We start from the raw sequence: 18,466 nt of genomic DNA on the forward strand, positions 1-18,466 counted from the left end.
AACCAAACAAACAAAAACAACTCTGAAGCAAAAAGAGGCAGCAAGTGCCTGGTAAACCTGATTGAAAGACCAGGGATCAGCCCTGGCCGGTGCGGCTCAGTGGGTTGGAGCATCATCCCGTGCACTTAAGGGTCTCGGGTCAGAACACAAACCCGTTTTGCGGGTTCAGTCCCCAATCGGGGCGCGTGCGGAGGGCAGCCAGTTAATGTTCCTCTCTCCCTCCCTCTCTAAAAACTAATAAAAAACATATCGTTGGGTGAGGATTAAAATAACGATAAAGACCAAGGTTCCGAGAGTGAGTCCACTGCACCTGTTCCAGCTGAGGACACGTGTCCCTGGGGGTGAAGGTGGATCAACAAGAGGGACACTGACGAGGAGCGAGTGTCAAAGGAACACACGCTGTGTGCTCCTGCCTCCACCCGGGGGCTCTCCCCTGCCCCGTGTGACCTCACCCCCGCAGCCTCACACCGTCCAGGTCCCAACACCCACCCAGCTGCTGTTTCCCAGGTCGGCCCTGGCCTCAGGCCCAGGCCCTGGGACAAGCCCCTCGCCTGCCCACAGCCCCCACCACTCACAGCAACACCTGCCCCAGCTGCAGGGACGGGCGGGCAGCAGCGGTGGAGATGCCCGGTGGCTGCTGGGGGTGCTGACAGAAGGAGCAGCACAGCAGGCCTCCAAACGCCGGGATGAGAACTTGGGGGCGCGCAGGGCACCCAGCCATGTCTCCTGTGAGCCCCCGGCTCCCCCTGACGGCCGTTTCTGACTGCAGCCTGTCTGGGTCAACTCCCCAGCTGAGCCTGGGCCTGGGACTTGGGGTGTGGGTGTGGCGGGGCGCCCTTCTGAGCAGGAATTGTTCCCGCAACTTTCCTCGGCGGCCCATGCTCAGCCTCAGCTGCGAACCACTTCTTTTTTGCAGCGAGCAGCTCCCTGACCGGCTCCATCCTAGAAGCTAACATGCGGGTCGGGACCGGCCCTGCGGCGTGACCTGCTGTGACATCTTCAGGGGACCCCGAACGCCCCTCACGCAGGCCATTTCTGTCAGGGGATTGCCCAGCGCTTCCTCGGATCCTAGGGTGTGTGTGTGTGTGTGTGTGTGTGTGCCTCTTGCTGAGTTTCCTAAAGGAACTTTAAAGGAGACCGGAAAGGAGCACTTTGTACTAGTTCTGCAGACGACTTGCCTTTCAGGTTCTCTTCCTGTTACAGGCGTTGCTTTTCGGAGTGAAACAGGAACCCACAGTGTGGCGTGGCTTTGGTTTTAATCCAGAACCGTTTTATAGGCTCCAAAATCATTTCCGTGTGGCGGAGTCCTCACGAAACCCCAGGGGGTAACACCTTTGGTAACGTTGTCTTGGTGCCGGCCCCACTAAGGCTCCGCCCCCACCAAGGCTCCGCCCCCACCAAGGCTCCGCCCCCACCAAGGCTCCGCCCCCACGAAGGCTCCACCCCCACGAAGGCTCCGCCCCCACGAAGGCTCCGGCCAGACTAAGGCTCCGCCCCCACGAAGGCTCCGCCCCCACCAAGGCTCCGGCCAGACTAAGGCTCCGCCCCCACCAAGGCTCCGGCCAGACTAAGGCTCCACCCCCACCAAGGCTCCAGCCAAAGGCTCCACCCCCACGAAGGCTCCGCCCCCACGAAGGCTCCGGCCAGACTAAGGCTCCGCCCCCACGAAGGCTCCGCCCCCACCAAGGCTCTGCCCCCACCAAGGCTCCGCCCCCACCAAGGCTCCGGCCAGACTAAGGCTCCACCCCGCTAAGGCTCCGCCCCCACTAAGGCTCCGCCCCCCACTAAGGCTGAGGGGGGACCCCCCACCAAGGCTCCGGTGGTGACATCTAAGAATCCCCTTAGCCAACGGCTTCTGTGACTTCCGAGAAAGTTAAAGGGCTGGCGGGAGAGGCACAGAGCATAGAGATACAGGTGCTCATTTTAAGTCCTTTTTCTATTAAAACGTAAGTTATCACCTGCGACCCATGTGTCACTTTCCCCAACCAACTCCCAAACCTGCGCCTTCAGGGAGGGATCAGTACTGGGGGCATTCGTGGTCCCCTTTCCTGTAAAGACTGAACTAGGAAGTGAGGAGACCCCTCCCGACACGGCCCGGCCGGAGCTCACAGCACAGACCTGCGACCCTGGGCATCCCCAGGGAGTCCCCGCCACGGCCTTCCTATTCCTGCCCCGCCGGCCGGCGCCCTGGAGGAGGGAACCTGCATTTGACGTGACTGTGGAGGCAGGAGTCTGGGCTCTGGCCTGTGCTGGAAACTCGGATGCCATCTACACCAAAGGCTGGCAACCCGAGAGGCTGGGGAGGGTCCCAGGAGGCCGCATCCCCAGGGAACCTGGCTCCAGGTACCCGGCTCTTGTTGGCTGGCAAAGCTCCCAGGAACAGCCACGCTCCAGGGGCAGGTCCACAGCCTGACCAGCCGGGAATCTGCTCCATGATACGCAGGTGGGGCCACCTCTCCAGCGCCCCCTGGCGTTTGACTTGGGAGGGTCAATAGTGTACGTAGCTCTTCATGCTTTTCCCACGGGGGTGGGTCCTCAAACTGTAAACAGCGCTGTGTGGTCCAGAGGCCGCTGACCTGGCAGTGATCGCGTCCTACTGGTGTCCCTGAAACTCACTGCCACCCTCACGCGGACAGACGCCCAGCACAGCGGACCCGGGTGCGGACACCCGCTGCCTCAGGGTCCAGGAGGTAGAAGAAGCTGAGTTGCGGCCGCCCCTCCACAGGCCTCAAGAGCTCGGACAGCAGAGGGCGGGCTTCCGGCTGCAAAGTGCCCCCTCCCTGCAGCGGGTCAGAGCCATGGTCCCGGGAGGAAGGGAGGGCTCAGGTGTGTGGAAGTTCCTCGGAGTCCACCTGGGTCCCCGAGTCCCCCGTCCTGGAGGGCGTAGAGGCCCTGAGCGGGCCGGCCGGGCTCTCGGCGGGAGGCGGGGACGGGCAGCAGCAGCAGAGGGAGAAGAGCCGAGTGCGGACGGCGCGGGTGCAGAGGACGAACATGATGCAGTTGGCACCTCCCTGAAACGTGTTCCCGATTCCCTGCAGGGGCGAGAGGAGGGGCAGGAGTGCCAGGGCTGCAGGGGGTCTTCAGCACATAGGCGGGGGGGCAAGTGCTGTGGACCCCAAACCTTGCCCTGCACCCCGGGGGCCTGGTGCCATGACCCTGCATGTGGGCTGACGGCAGGCAGCGCCCTGGGTGGGTCTGAGCGTGCAGAGCCGGCCCAGCCCCGTCTCCAGGTCTCCTGGGCTGGGAAGGACCCAGGAGCATCCTCTCCTGAGGCCGCTGGGCAGAACCCGGACGCACACGCGGGGGCTGCACTAGAGCCGCGCTGACCTTCCCCCTTCTCTCACCCAGGCTCTCAGGCGGCAGGAAGGCACCGTGGAGCCGAGCCCCTGGCAGCCCTGCATTGGCTGATGCATTGGGACGTGCCCACTCTGCGGGGGGGAGCGATCAGAAACTGCCACTGGGAGCAGCAGGGCGGGGAGTGACGTGGGCGGGCAGAGCTACCTACGTGCAGAACGACCAGTACCGGGGTCCGCACGGCCGGGGAGCCACAGAGGGTCAGCACGAATCGCACGGTGCTCCAGACCCGAAGGCTAATGAAGATGAGCGGGATGAGGACCAGCTTCTTATCCGCCATGGAGCTGTGGTGCTGCAGCCGGTGCGCCTCGGACAGGATGGGCCGGTACTCGGAGAGCGCCTGGTGCTGTGCGGGAACACCCAGAGCGACGTGAGCAGACTGCCCAGGGGCTGCCGTCCTCCCAGGTCTCAGACTCGCAGGAGAAGGAGCAGTGAGGCGTGGAGCACCTTCCTCCTGCACGCTGGAGCCCAGGCTCCCCTCACTAGCTCCCACCTGCACGAGCCCCAGGCTCCCCTCACTATCTCCCACCTGCATGAGCCCCAGGCTCCCCTCACTAGCTCCCACCTGCACGAGCCCCAGGCTCCCCTCACTATCTCCCACCTGCATGAGCCCCAGGCTCCCCTCACTAGCTCCCACCTGCACGAGCCCCAGGCACCCATCACTAGCTCCCACCTGCATGAGCCCCAGGCTCCCCTCACTAGCTCCCACCTGCACGAGCCCCAGGCTCCCCTCACAAGCCCACATTCTTCTCCTGAACTCCATTCTCCTCGATCCACGGCCTGTGCCACATCTCCATGTGGATGCCTCACACACGGGGCATCCGGCCCAGTGGTCCCAGACTTCCTGCCATTACAGGAAGGGCAGGGAGGAGGAGAGACACAGAAGGCCAGCTCCGGAGGGGCGCCCCGGGCAGAGCCTGGTGGAGCTCTGGGAGCCTTCATCCCGGAGCCTGGAGCCCTCCCAGGGCAATGGGAACAAGGGGGAGGTGGGAGGGCACCCCCTGGCCCAGAGGGCGTCAGGCCAGTGGGTAAGCCCTGCAGCATCTCTCCAGCTGAGCCGGAAGCGGGGGACAGGAGGGACGAGAATCCGGTCAGGTCAGAGTAAAATGAGAACCACGAGTCTCCGTGCAGGTGGGAATCCAGGGTGAGGATCAGGTGTCACACAGCTGGCGGGAGCACCCACAAACCCAGAAATGGCTGCTGGGGCAACAGTCTTCCCTGAGTGACAGGGAGGCACCTGGCTGTGCGTCCAGCCACGAACACTCAGTCACCTGCAGTGGGAGCCGGGAAGGAGGCCATATTCGGAGTGTCACGGGCACCCGCCTTCTTGCTCTGGCCTCTGGTCACCGTGCATCTTCTATCATAATGAGCATCTTCTATCATAACGAGCATCTTCTATCATAATGACTCACACTCCTGCCTCTCCCTCGGACAGGATCCCTGCCTGGGTCCTCACCGCACACAGCGGTTTGGGAAGTAGATGCTCAATGAGAGTGCCCTGAGCGCGTGGCCGAGCCGATCGTGGGCGAGTTACCGAGGCCTTTCCTGGCGGGAGTTTGCCCGGGGCCGGGAGGAAGCCCATCCTTACACTGGCAGAACCAGCAGCTCAGCACAAGGAGCAGCTTGGCCAGCCCGTCAGAGGAAAACCACTCTTCCCTGGAATTTGCGGCCAGCCCTCGGGGTCAGCAGTCTCCCAGCCGTCTGGCCAGCTGGCCCAGCGTGTGGATTTATGGACGCCCGAGTGCCTGGAAAGTCGGCCAGCTGTGACATAACCCGCATCCTCAAGGGTAGCGAGGTGAGTTATCGGTTCACTATGGGGAGACCCGTGGCCTCCCTTCCAGTTCACTTACTCGGACACCACTCCCTTTCATCCAAAGTCCTCTCACCGTTGAGCCACCCCGAGGGCTGTCCAGGAGGGGGCAGTAGAGGGCTATGGCCGGGCACACAGGCTGGCGCTCTCTCCTTGGGAGCTGAGTGGGTTTGGGGAGCCCTTCACCTCTGTAAGCCCCCCTTTCCTCATCCACAAATGAGGAGTCACACGACCCGCTCCTGACAGGACTGTGTGGTCAGCAAACCAGACAACCCATGACGTGTGTAATTCACAGGGACTGACGCCTCGCAAGCTCTCCATTACTAGTCTTTTTGTTGGTCATCCTCACCCGAGGATGTTTTTCCACTGATTTTTAGAGAGAGTGGAAGGGAGAGGGAGGGACAGAGAGAAATACCGATGTGAGAGAGACCCATCGACTGGTTGCCTCCTGCATGCACCCCGGCCCTGCAATCAGGAACGTGCCCTTGACTGGAATCGAACCCGGGACCCTTCAGTCCAGGAGCCAGCCCTCTATCCACTGAGCCAAACCGGCTAGGGCTCTCCATTACTAGTTCTGTCCCCTAAGGTGGCCGAGCCCAATGCCAGAACTCAGGGGCAAGCCGGCAGCGGGCACAGGGGCCACCCGGAGCTGTGGGCGGGGCCGCGGGCGCGGGCGCGGGCACCTACCGCCCTGTTTATGTGCTTCCGGATGAGGAGGTAGAGCACGGGCAGCATGACGTAGGCCAGCAGCTCCCACAGCTTCCCGGTCAGCAGCATCCACAGGACGCGGTCCTTCGCCTCCAGGTCGATCCAGCACCAGCCCACGGACACGTCCGAGGCGTCATAGCCGATCTTCTTTAGGGTGACAGCTGCCACGGTGATGGCCAGTGGAACCCCCCAGCTGAGGAGTAAGGAGCAAATGAGCACGGGATCAGGCCCCGGCTCCCAGCGCAGCCAGCCCGGGGGAAATGACTGGATGCTCTCAGACAAGGACAATCACGCTCGCCGAGTGTCCCGGGAGAAAAGAGGGGCGAGAGTCCTCAAAGCCCCATCCAGCCCCGCTCTGCCCACCCCAACGCCTCACAGCCAGCCCCTGACCAGGCCGGGTCTAGGTGCACACTCTGATGGCTTGGGGTTGCCCGGGTAGGGAGGATGTGGAAGGGGATCTGGGCTTTGGGGGGACACATCTCCCAGGTCCCGGGGGCTCTGTGGGGAGGGGGCGTGCCTAGCGAGGGTCGAAGGGGCTTCTAAGGAGCCGGGACAGCGCCAGGCTCACTTTTCTGGAGCTGAATTCCTATCCCCACAGCAACGCGGCAGGGACGGCCCCGAGCCTGAGGCCCTTCCCAGCAGCCCCCATGCCAGGGCCCCCAGTGTCCTCGCCCCCAAGAGGGGGGGCAGGAAGGAGCGTGTCCTCCTCGCAGTCACAAAGGCATAGAAGGGGCAAAGCCCCACAACAGTTAAAGGGTATGACGAAGGTATCAAGGAGTTTGCCCATTTTAAATGCTTATTCTATGCAGTTATTTATCTGGGAAGTTAATATACAGGGTGGGGCAAAAGTAGGTTTACAGTTATTCTTATGGAAAATAATACAATGATTAAAAAATAATAATACAAGAATAAACTGTTTCGCATACTCACAACTATAAACCTACTTTTGCCTTCCCCCCAATATATTAGTGTCAAACTGTTTTGTCGTAATAAAGGGTTACCTTTTAAAAACTCATGCCACCCTGGGGTGTGAGGACATGTCACCGCTAAGAGCCCCTGAGGGCGAGGGCTGTGTTGGTTCACTATTCTGTCACTGGATAGGGGCAAAAGAATGGCCTGCTGAATGAATGAATGAATGAATGAATGAACGAACTTTGAGCCAAGTGACCCAGAGCTTTCCCCAATCCACCGCTTCAATGTTCACGGCATGCACGTTACTGAAAAGGAAGTAAAAGGCTTTTAAAGTTGCTAAAACCACAATCCTGCAGCTACATGTGTGGTTTCTCATCACGCTATGGGTTACAGGGCTCCTCCAAGGAATTCTGGGAAGGGAAAAGCACCGTGTGTATGTGTGTGTGTGTGTGTGTGTGTGTGTGTGTGTGTGTGTAGGACAGTCACCAGGAAGGAGGCTGGGCTGGAGCGGAGGATCCCCAGTCCGGCTGGAAGGAGGAGCCGAGGAGGGACAGGCCGAGGGTGCTCCCCCCAGGCAGCGCGGGGATCCTTTCCCCGTGCTCCAGGTCCTGCGGGCCCTTACCGGAGACTTGGGGACCACACGGTGACAGACCACAGTCTGAGACTGTAGGTGTGTCCTACTAGAGCTCCAAAGGGGTGCATTTCCTCTAGGTTACTGGGGTGTGCCGGGGCCGGAGCCGGGGCCGGAGCCGCGTGTGCGCTGGGAGCTGCCAGCGAGAAGACCAACGAGGCAGAGGGAAGGCTCTGAAAGGGTTAAGGAGGGTTGATCAATCAGGTGCTGTGTGAACTAAGCACAGGTGGCAGCTCCCGTGGGGTCAGAAGCTGTTGGGGGAGGTACTTAAGGGGCAGGTGGTAAGAAGAGGCAAGACCAGGGAGCCGTGGGAATGGGGTGGGAGGGACTGTCTCCTAATCCGAGACAGGGCAGGCTCCACCAGTCCCAGCGTCAGGCTCTCCAGGAAAACGCATTTGCGTGCATGTGTGCATGTGTATAAATGGGCACATATAAAGTTAAAGTAAAATGTGCTGGTATAAAACATGTGAAGCACAATTTAGAAGAAATAACATACAAAACTCCTCGTGGTAAGTTCCACGCATGGCCAACGGAATCTCTCAGAGTGCTTTTGTTGGTTCTCACCCAACGCTGGTCTCCGCAGCCACTCACTCCATGGCTGCAGTTAGCAAAGACAGTGGCTCTGGGATGTGGGGCTGGTTGATATTGTCCTCTTCCGTAACAAGGGAGAGGAAAGCGGAAGCAGAAGCCATAAGGGAAGACGAAGGCCTGAACGTGACTTCAGGTTCTCGGTGGGAACAGATAACAACTTTCCAGCACGGGAGGGGTATTTCTTCTTTTCTTCCTGCTGGCGACACTTCTCATGCTCTCCCCCTGAAACACCCGGCTTCCTGCCTGCCCCCCACCCCCACCCCGTGGCTGCCATCTCTGCTTAAATTCAGAGACAAGGAACACTTTTAAGCCTAATCTTTACTTATTAACGGATGCTCCACCCCTTTCTTAAGTCCAGATCAGGGGTCCAGCAAACTATGGCCCTCAGACCGAATCCGGCCCAAGGTCTGTGTTTTTTTTTAAATAAAGTTTTATTGTAACACAGCCACACTCATGTGTTTGCATATTATCTACAGCAGCAGCATTGCTGAGCCGCTGCAACTGAGATCACATGGCCCGTGAAGCTGAAAGTACTTACTACCTGGTCCTTTACAGGACAAGTCTGCTGGCCTCTGCCCTACACAACCAACAAAACAATACATCAAGCCCTGACTTGTACTGTTTGGCAATTCCCAAGGTGTAAATATTTACACCAGGGCCAAGTTCAAGCCAGCACACCATCAGCTGGGACTTCCACTGCACAGATATAACAATGCTAACAACCTCAAGTACACAGGCCAGAGTGAAATGCAGTGAAATAATTAGGATGTAATCAATGTTGAGTTATTTTAATTTTGTATAATCACTTAATTTTAGGTTGGTATGATCTAATTTGAATAACGGCTGGATGTAACAATCAGCTCACAAATGCCCTCCAATGTAACCACTGGGTCTCAGCAGCTGGCTGCAGGACACACGTGTGGACGGAGAGGCAGGGGACAGGGACTGAAGAGGCCCCGTCCTCCCAGAGTCACATGAGCTGGAAGGCACTCCACAGACGTGTGCGACACATGCCTGCTTTCCGGCAACGTGCACTTGTGATTTCTGACATGTACCACCTAACGGTTCTTTATTCCTCCACAAAATGGCAGTCACCCCCCAAACAATACGCCAGAACAAGGGAGACATCACGTCAGACCAGCACCGGAAAGCACCAGGGGCTTACGTTGGTTTTGACCTAGAAATCCGTGGCGGGAGGCTGCCCTGATGCTCAGAGGCCTCCGGGGGGGGGGGGGGGGTCAGAACGGCCAGCGAACGGTCCTGCGACACCTGCGACCCACATTTTAAAAAATATATATTTTACTGATTTTTTACGGAGAGGGATAGAGAATTAGAAACATCAATGAGAGAGAAACATCAATCAGCTGCCTCCTGCACAGCCCCCCACTGGGGATGTGCCTGCAACCAAGGTACATGCCCTTGACTGGAATCGAACCTGGGACCCTTCAGTCCGCAGGCTGATGCTCTATCCACTGAGCCAAACCGGTCAGGGCTGCGACCCACATTTTGACCCTGAGGTTGTGAAGCTGGCACCAGAGCTGGGCACGTGGGGAGAAGGCTCAGAAGCCACAGGGCCAAGTGCAGGGGATGCAGACAAAGGCGCTGGGGGTGGGGACCAGGCCAAAGCTGTGACGGATAAGGCCCCTTCTCTCCAAACCCCTGACTCAGGCGAGGGGAGCAGGCTGGGTCCCCCGGATGGAAGGAGCCTGAAGAACACCCTGAGCAGAATCCCCACATGGAGGGGCTCCGACGGCCCCCCGCCCCCAGAGGTGCCGGGGTCCCAGCTCTCACTTGTGTTTGCCTCACAACTGAGGTCCAAGTCCAAGTCAGCCGTCCCCCCACCCCCGCCCCGAGGAGGTTAGGGGCTGAGCTGTGTCACCCCAGAACTCCTATGGTGAAGAGCTAAGCGCCAGGACCTCAGGAGGTGGCTGTGGTTGGAGAGAGGGTCTTTAAAGAGGTGAGGGAGGTAAAAGTGACCCTAAGCCGATCTGACTGGTGTCCTTACAAGACGAGAGAGGACCCAGACAGGCAGAGGGTCAGCACACGCAGACAGCCATCTGCGAGGTGAGGACGGAGGCCTCGAGGCAAACCCTGCTGCACCCCACCTTACGTCCAGCCGCCAGGACTGGGGGCCATTTTTGTTGTTTGAGGTGCCCTGCTGGGACACTGTATTAGGTAAGACCGAGGACACTAACTCAGAGGTTTCCTGAGAGAGGCTCTGGGGCGGAGTCATATCCTGGGGACCCCACCTCCCACCTCCAGAGGGGAAGGGATGGATGGGAAACACCCTACCTCCCTCCCACAACCCCCCACCCTGTCGGCCAGAGCTGGGGGGGGGGGGCGGGTAGGCCAAAGGCATTCAGATCTGTCGGGAGGAGCTTGCTCTTCTTAGAACTGGCGTCCTTTTTGTTCTCAAATCTCCTGGGGAAGTGGAACTGGATGAGCCAGGTGCGGATCAGCCGTCCCCCAGTCCCTGGCATTTGTCAGCCGACCTCCAGGCGCCTGTCCCAGAACAGCAAGTGCTCTGGGCTTCCCTCCGAGTTCCCAGCTCTGCCCAGGGCGGACCTTCCCAAACCTCAGGGCGGGGGACACAGAGCGCCGCTTCCACTTTCCTTCACAGGCAATGGCATAGCCCGCCCCCTGCTCTGAGGGTCAGCCCGCAGGGGCTCCAGGTCGCTCAACAGCTGGCCCCACTGTGGAGCTCCAGCCCTGCTCCCTCCACCCAGGCCTCCCCCTCCTACAGACCCTGCGGGCGGAGGTGGCTGGGAGGGAAACAAAGGGGCCTTCTCCCCTCCCCGGCCTCGTGCCACCGGGCTGTGGGAGCCTTGAATGTTAACATCACTCAGAAAGCGCTTTGAGAGCAAAACCGGGAGGCCACAATGTGCTGATTTAGAAGGCTCTCGGGAGCAGGACGAGGGGCCCCAGAGGGAACCGCAGCTGCTGTGGGAGGCCTGTGAGCTGCTGTGGGAGGCCTGCGCCTGCAGGGAGGGGTCACGGGCCCCACCGCCTCGCGGTCTCTTTCGGGAACAATGGGCACTAATTGTTAGTGTGGAGCGGAGGGGTGGAATGTGGGAGAGGGTCAGGGAGTCAGCCACGGCCAGGCCACCACGAGGTCACTCGAGGTCACTCGCCAGCTCTGGCCGAAGAAGCGGGGAGGGGCGCCCAAAGTCAGTTTTACACACCCGCCCTGGCACCACCTGCAGCCCTGGTTCTGGTGGGCACCCCGATCTGTCCTGCGCCCGGGTAAGGATGGGCAGGTCTGACCTTGCCCCGGGGGGTGGGGGGGGAAGAGTGTCCCCTCCGCCGTCAGCCTGCGGAGGGCCCGTGAACACGGTCGTGCAGTGCAAGAACCACCTGCCACAGCAGCGCCCCCCGAAACCGTCTGGAGGCAACAGAAAAGCCAGGTCCGCGCCAGGAGCACCCCAGTCACAGGCCGCCCGCCTGGCCCCCGGGCTGGGCCCCACCGCAGACCGCTTCCAGTTAGAGAACTTAGAGGGCCTTCCCTTTCAGGGTCCGTTTCCCCTTTTCTCTGATTAGAACTTCCCACTCCCCATGCAGGAGTTTTGATGGTGAACTTGGGGTGCCCTAGACTCCTTCTTCCTCCAGAACGGCCGAGCAAACTCCAGAGGGTGGCGAGCACGTGGGCCGGAGGCACAGGGGGCCTGTCCCTGCCAGGGGTCGTGCCCGCGCCCATGCCCGCCTCAGTGGAGCCAGAAGAAATCCTAGGAGCGCTCGAGGGGCAGCCTGGCCAGCACCCTTCTCCCCTGCCATGGTGAGACGAGGCACCCCGCCCGCCTTTCCCTCAGGCTCACAGGACGGGCGGGCTGAGGCCTGGCACAGGGGTGGCCCGGGGCTTGCAGGTGGGGGGCCGGTTCCCTGACCCAGCCGGACCCATTCCCACTTCCCTGGGGAGCAGCCCGCCTGGCGGGGTGGAGCGGCTGGCAGCTGCTCTAGAAAGGCAGGTCACCTCCTGGGGCCACAGGGATGGGTCAGGCCAACGGGGCTGGTCTTATGGGAAGGGAACTGACTGACCCCACACACAGCAGCTGTGGCCCGAGCTTCTAGCACTTCCGTTTTTTAAATATGTATTTTATTGATTTCAGAGAGGAAGGGAGAGGGAGAGATAGAAACATCAATGATGAGAGAGAATCATTGATTGGCTGCCTCCTGCATGCCCCCTACTTGGGACCAAGCCCGCAACCCGGGCATGTGCCCTTGACTGGAATCGAACCTGGGACCCTTCAGTCTGCAGGCCACGCTCTATCCGCTGAGCCACACCGGCCAGGGCCCAGCCCTTCCTTAGGTGAGGATTGCACCCGGTGGCCACAGATGCACACGCGCATGAACGTGCAATACAGGGCGTCTGTACCAGGCTCCCCCAACAGAGCAGAGAAGGACTGACTACGGGGCTTCCCTGGACCCTGAATCCTCTCCCCCGACAACCAGGAAGTGCCCTTCACGGGACTGTCCGTGACGCGGAGTCTGAGGGCAACAGGACATTTCCCTCAACAAGACATTTCCTCGTGACGAAGGGGAACACGGTAACTGCAGCGGAGGCCGGGCCGATAGCACCTAGGCCCGTGGTCGGCAAACTGCGGCTCGCGAGCCACATGCGGCTCTTTGGCCCCTTGAGTGTGGCTCTTCCACAAAATACCACGGCCTGGGCGAGTCTATTCTGAAGAAGTGGTGTTAGAAGAAGTTTAAGTTTAAAAAATTTGGCTCTCAAAAGAAATTTCAATCGTTGTCCTGTTGATATTTGGCTCTGTTGACTAATGAGTTTGCCGACCACTGGGCTAGGCCAAGCGATCACAGGAGCGAGGCCGGGAAGGCACAGCCCAAGCCGCCGGGAGGAGGCAGAGAGAACGCTCCTGCGAGGCTCCTGACAACGGTGCAGCCCGGACCCGCCCGGCGGCCCGGGCAGAGGCCCTGCCACAGGACAGCGGCCTGGACCCACCCGGCGGCCCGGGCAGAGGCCCTGCCGCAGGACAGCGGCCCGGACCCACCAGGCGGCCCGGGCAGAGGCCCTGCCACAGGACAGCGGCCCGGACCCGCCCGGCGGCCCGGGCAGAGGCCCTGCCACAGGACAGCGGCCCGGACCCGCCCGGCGGCCCGGGCAGAGGCCCTGCCACAGGACAGCGGCCCGGACCCACCAGGCGGCCCGGGCAGAGGCCCTGCCACAGGACAGCGGCCCGGACCCGCCAGGCGGCCCGGGCAGAGGCCCTGCCACAGGACAGCGGCCCGGACCCGCCAGGCGGCCCAGGCAGAGGCCCTGCCGCAGGACAGCGGCTCCTCCAAAAGCCAGCACAGAGACCCCGAGAAACGGAGGAACTGTCCCGACTCAGGCTGAGGGCGAAGTCCGCACACAGGCCAGACTCCCTTTGCTGCCGGGGACAGTGTGACAGGACTGGAGTCTCATGAGGTCTGCAACCCAACAGCACGCTGCCGGCTACCCTCCTGCCCCTGGAGGCCTATCTGGTTCTTTTTCTTTCTTTTTTTCTTTTTTTAAATGTATACTCTTTACGGATTTCAGAGAGGAAGGAGAGAGATTGAAACATCAATGATGAGAGAGACTCCTTGATGGGCTGCCTCCTGCACGCCCCCTGCTGGGAATCAAGCCCACAACCCAGGCCTGTGCCCTGACCAGGAATCGAACCCTGACCTCCTGGCTCATCCCACTGAGCCACACCAGCCGGGCCCTATGTGGTCCTTGGAGACTGTCCTTGTCTTCCAGAGACACACCCTCAGGGGCATCAGGGCTGCGACTTACTTACTCTTAAATGTTTCCAGAAAAAAAGAAGAAGAAGAAATAACTGGGGAGGATAAAGGTGACATGCTAAAATGTTAATAATGGGGGAAATCTGGAAAGTTAAAAATATCTCATCGTCAAATTAAACTCAATTTAAAAAACCAGTGTCAAGGCCAAGAGGCAAGATGGAACTGTAACAGGAGGACTGACCTTGGCGGCCGAGCCTGCACCCTAGGCCTGTGCCCTTGACCAGAATCGGACCTGGGACCCTTCAGTCCACAGGCTGATGCTCTATCCACTGAGCCAAACCGACTAGGGCTATCATGCCACTTAAAAACAAAAGAGGTACAGAGTTCACAGCCAGTATTGGCTGTATACCACTTCCCGCGGTAACTCACTGTTCCCTCCTCTGTGGACGTTGAGGTGGCTTTTGAATTCTGCCCGTGAGAACAGCGTCTCCCAAGCTCCTTTGCACAAACCGCTTTGCGTGCGTTCGGGATTATCTCCTTAGGCTAGGTCTCTACAAATAGGATTACCGGATCCAGAGGTATGAGCCAAGTGCTTTCCACACAGATTACTCCGAATTACATCGCCAAGAACAATGTAGGGAAACACCAGTTTCATCGGCATTTAATACGTCCCTGTTCTGCCTTAGTATATTTTTCTTAATCCAATGAGAAAATGATACCTCAAATGTTATAACTTGCATTGTTTTGAGTACTAACGAATGGGGCTAAATTTTTCCCCATATTTATTTACCAACCTTTATATTTTGTCCGAATGTGGCTTTTGTCCACTTAACACGATATCTGTCAGTTTAAAAATAATCAGTTCATAAAAACTCTTTTACAGAATATAGTTAACAACCTTGTGTGTTGTCATATTTTAGTTTTCAGGGCCAGAGGTTTGAAGTGGACTGACTGTGTTATCTGAAATGGTAACGTGGTGACAGTCTAGCCCAGTGGTTGGCAAACCGCGACTCGCAAGCCACATGCGGCTCTTTGGCCCCTTGAATGTGGCTCGGTGTTAGAACCACTTCTTCAAAATAGACTCGCCCAGGCCGAAAACCGACTTCTGCGCATGGGCCACGAAGTTTCAATCGCACTGTACGTGTGTGCCCGCACGTGGTATTTTGTGGAAGAGTCACACTCAAGGGGCCAAAGAGCTGCATGTGGCTCGAGAGCCGCAGTTTGCCGATGACGGTCTAGCCGATTTCCGAAGATGGCATTTCTCACACCAACAGGCACTGATGCTCCAAAGGACCAAGGAGGGTGCTTAGTAAGGTCGTTAACCTCCAGTCTGGGAGGATCTAGGTCAACAGATGAACCTGTCAGACGGGTTTTACCGCTTCTCTCAACCTAGTAACTGCTCCCGCCTCTGAGGGGGGAAATGCCCGAGTCCCTTTCTAGCTTGGACCCAGGTATTTCCTCTCCTCTTTTTCTTTTAAGAAGCAGGTGGGTTCCATTCAACAAACTGGATGAACAGAGTGCACCTTTTTCATGGCCAGAAGAGGACACACTGACCTCCTCAGGAAGCTTTTCCTAAACATCACGGGAAACCCCCTAGACGTGAACAGAAAGAACTCCCGACTCAGGTTCCTTAGGAAAGTTGTCTTTTCTATAGGAACTGTAGCACTCGGTTTATCTTTATCACTATCTATCTATCTATCTATCTATCTATCTATCTATCTATCTATATCTTAGAGGCCCAGAGCATGAATTTGTGCATGGGTGGGGTCCGGCTAGCCTGGCCAGGGGGAGGGGACCTGGGCGGTTGGCCAGCCTGCCTGCTGGTCGAACTCCTGGTCGAGGGGACAATTTGCATATTAGCCTTTTATGATATAGGATATACACTGAGTGGCCAGATTATTATGCGTTCAGAGATCATCATCATCTGGCCACTCAGTGTGTGTGGGGGTTCACTATTTTTAAAAAGAGTGGGGAGAGAGAAGAGACTCTTGCACAGAAAGCCTTGGGTGCCTTCTCCAGTCCACGTGAACTCTGGCATACACACTGCCCCCTCCCAACCAGCCGGCCAAGGCCTAGGTCTGTACAAGGACCCAGAGGCCGGGCGGGATGCTGCGAGGGGCGGAAAGACCCCTGTCTGTGGTCCCTGCAGCATCCGGCACCGTCTGAATGGCTAGCTGCAGCTGGGACTGGAACAGCTGAGCGGCGGGACATTTCGTTTCCCGGGAACCAGCCGGCCTCCAGCCAGCAGCTCTGAGAAGAGGTCAAGTGACTCTTGCAGTCTTGTGACCTCACTGCTGTGACCCCCAGGTGTCTCTGCTAAAGTGCTGACTCTCCTCGGGCGTTGGAAAGCACCCAAGCGTTTCGCAGAGAGGGCCTATAATTAGGGCAGTAGTTGGGGCTCTTATCTGGGGAGGGAGGAGAGGAAGTGCCTGTAAGAGCCCAGTCTCGGCTCGGGCAGGACAGCCCCAGGTGTCTGAACCTGGGAATGACACCAGGACAGAGAGGGGAGAGGCGACTCTCTTCCTCAGGCGAGGGGAACGTGATGAGAGCGTCCACGCCAGGGCAGGGCGAGGCTCTCCTTTTCCCTGGGGCAGCCTGCGGCCCTCCTCCAGGCCAGCCACTGCCACTGACCTCAACCTCAGAGTTGCTCAACTCAGCCCGTCAAGACCATCCAGGACAGAGATAACAACAGACAGGGCCCGAGGTCCAGCGATGAGGCGAGAGAAGAGAAAGAGGAGTCTTTTGTAAATGTGACAGCGGAGGCACCGCGCTGGGCAGAGGGCTAGCTGGACCCGCAGCCTAGGAGCAGCGGAATGCACCGCTCCTGTGGGTCAGGGTGCAGAGAGGTGGCATGGGGTGGGGAGGACGCTGCAGGCTCTGCAACCTGCGGCAGCCCCCTCGCCCATCTCCCAGCCTGGGATCCAGGGCTTCCCCCCAGGGCGGCACAGGTGGTCAGAAGGCAGGGAAGCGGAAGCCAAGGACCCAGAGTGGCCTCAGCTCTCCAGGTGCATCTCAGTTCCCAGGCGAGCTCTGAGGGCGAGCGCTGGCCCTCCTCCCTCCAGGCGCTGAGCCCGGGGCCCACCTGGTGGGGCCTCAGGCGGAGGCAAGCAGATGGGGATGCTCACACAGTGCACCTCTCAGACAAGCCTGACGCGTCCCGCTCGCCGCGGGCCGCCCGGGGGAAGAGCGCACACTGCCTGCTGGGCGCCCGGCCGGGATCGGACCAAGACGAGGGCGCCAGAAGGGCGCGAGGGCCACGGGACGGCCACCCACCTGACGACGTGGAAAGCCAGGAGCAGGCGGCCGGCGCGGGGCCCGCGCGTGGTGCGGACGATGCTGAGGTACAGGTAGAGGGCGATGGCCACGGTCCAGAAGAAGGAGCTGGTGTTGGCGAAGGTGGAGAGCGCGCCCTGCAGCACGCAGTCCCACGAGGGGCCCGAGAAGTCCTGCAGCACCCCGTAGAAGTAGGAGGCGGCCGACAGCAGGTCGGCCAGCGACAGGAAGAGCAGCAGGCGCCGCGCTCGGCTGCGCAGGTCGGGCCACAAGGCGTGCGTGGCCACCAGCAGGCCCGAGCCGAGCGCGGACAGCACGCACGACAGCAGCACCACGGCCCGCTCCGACGGCACCAGCACGGTGGGCGGCGCGGGCGGCGGCATGGCCGGGCGGGCGGGGAGGGGGCCGAATGCGAGGGCGCCACGAGGACAGAGGACGCGCCGCCACTGCGGCCACCGCCGCCGCCGCCGCCGACTCTGCACGGACCCGCCAGCGGCTCCAGTCCCGGCCCCTCGCCCCGCCTAGGCTGCTGGCCCCGCCCCTAGCCCCGCCCATGCCCTCAAGCCCCGCCCCCGCGTCCTTCGCAAACCGCTCCCACGCCCTGCAGGCGGCTCCGGGCCCCGCCCCCGTCCCGCCCCTGAGCCCCGCCCCCGAGTGCCAGCCCCGCCCCTGCACCCGCCCACGTGCCCCACGAACAATTTCACACCACGCCCCTGCTGTGCCCAAGTCCGGTGGGTGGTCGGGCTTCCAGACCTGGAGCCCCGCCCTCCTGAAAGGCTGCCCCTGCACTCACCAGATGGCTAGGACGTCTGTCCTGGGAGCCAAGGACTCAAATTTTTAGGGCTAATATTACCTTCCTTCCAGCCAGCGTGTGTGTGTGTGTGTGTGTGTGTGTGTGTGTGTGTGTGTGTGTGTGTGTTGGGCGGGGGATGGAGGCATTCCTTCCACTGGTAACAAAAATACACTTAGGATCCTCCTTCCCTAAGCAGGGTACAGAGTGTCCACAGGGTGTGGTGGCTACTCCCCGGAGGGGATGTGACAGTTTTTCTTACAATGAGCACACTATCTTAAAAAAATTAGTCATATTAGGTGTAATTTTTAAAACAAAGAAGCCATTCCAATTTATTGTGTTTTTTTTTTTCATAATTTCGTATTTTTAATTGAGATATACCTTACCATAAAATTGGCACTTTTCAGTGTACAATTCAGTAGCTTTTCGTATATTCACAGGTTTGTGTGACCATCATCATTGTCGCAGTCCACACCATATTCATCACCCCAAGAAGAAACCCCGTAGTGGTCACTGCCCATCTTGCTCCCCTTCTCCCTCCCCAGCTCTTGGCAACCGCTAATCTACCTTCCGTGTCTGCGGATTCGCCTATTCCAGACAGCTCACAGAGATGGAATCAGACTTCCGTCAGGGGCCTCTTTCACGTAGCATATTTTCAAGGTTCATCCATGTTGTAGCACGT

General features: G+C 59.4%; 2 protein-coding genes across 2 annotated transcripts in view; both read right to left on the bottom strand.

Annotated features, from left to right (window-relative positions):
- The window catches only part of LOC103295409 (solute carrier family 2, facilitated glucose transporter member 5), a 40,724-nt gene extending 23,685 nt beyond the window's left edge, over positions 1–17,039 (bottom strand). Inside the window, exon 1 of the mRNA XM_054720480.1 lies at positions 16,995–17,039. The gene's annotated coding sequence lies outside the window, so the exon portion shown is untranslated. The remainder of the gene's footprint in view (positions 1–16,994) is intronic.
- On the bottom strand, positions 1,918–17,377 carry GPR157 (G protein-coupled receptor 157). The gene is made up of 4 exons (XM_008151865.3): positions 16,995–17,377; positions 5,852–6,065; positions 3,506–3,700; positions 1,918–3,032 (listed from the first exon to the last, which is right to left on the bottom strand). Exons 1-4 carry the CDS (start codon positions 17,375–17,377, stop codon positions 2,823–2,825), a joined length of 1,002 nt encoding a protein of 333 aa, XP_008150087.2. The 3' UTR covers positions 1,918–2,822.
- Positions 17,378–18,466: the final 1,089 nt, after the last annotated feature.

The sequence above is a fragment of the Eptesicus fuscus genome, chromosome 9 (genome assembly GCF_027574615.1).
Source record: "Eptesicus fuscus isolate TK198812 chromosome 9, DD_ASM_mEF_20220401, whole genome shotgun sequence".
In the NCBI taxonomy this organism is placed as follows: Eukaryota; Metazoa; Chordata; class Mammalia; order Chiroptera; family Vespertilionidae; genus Eptesicus; species Eptesicus fuscus.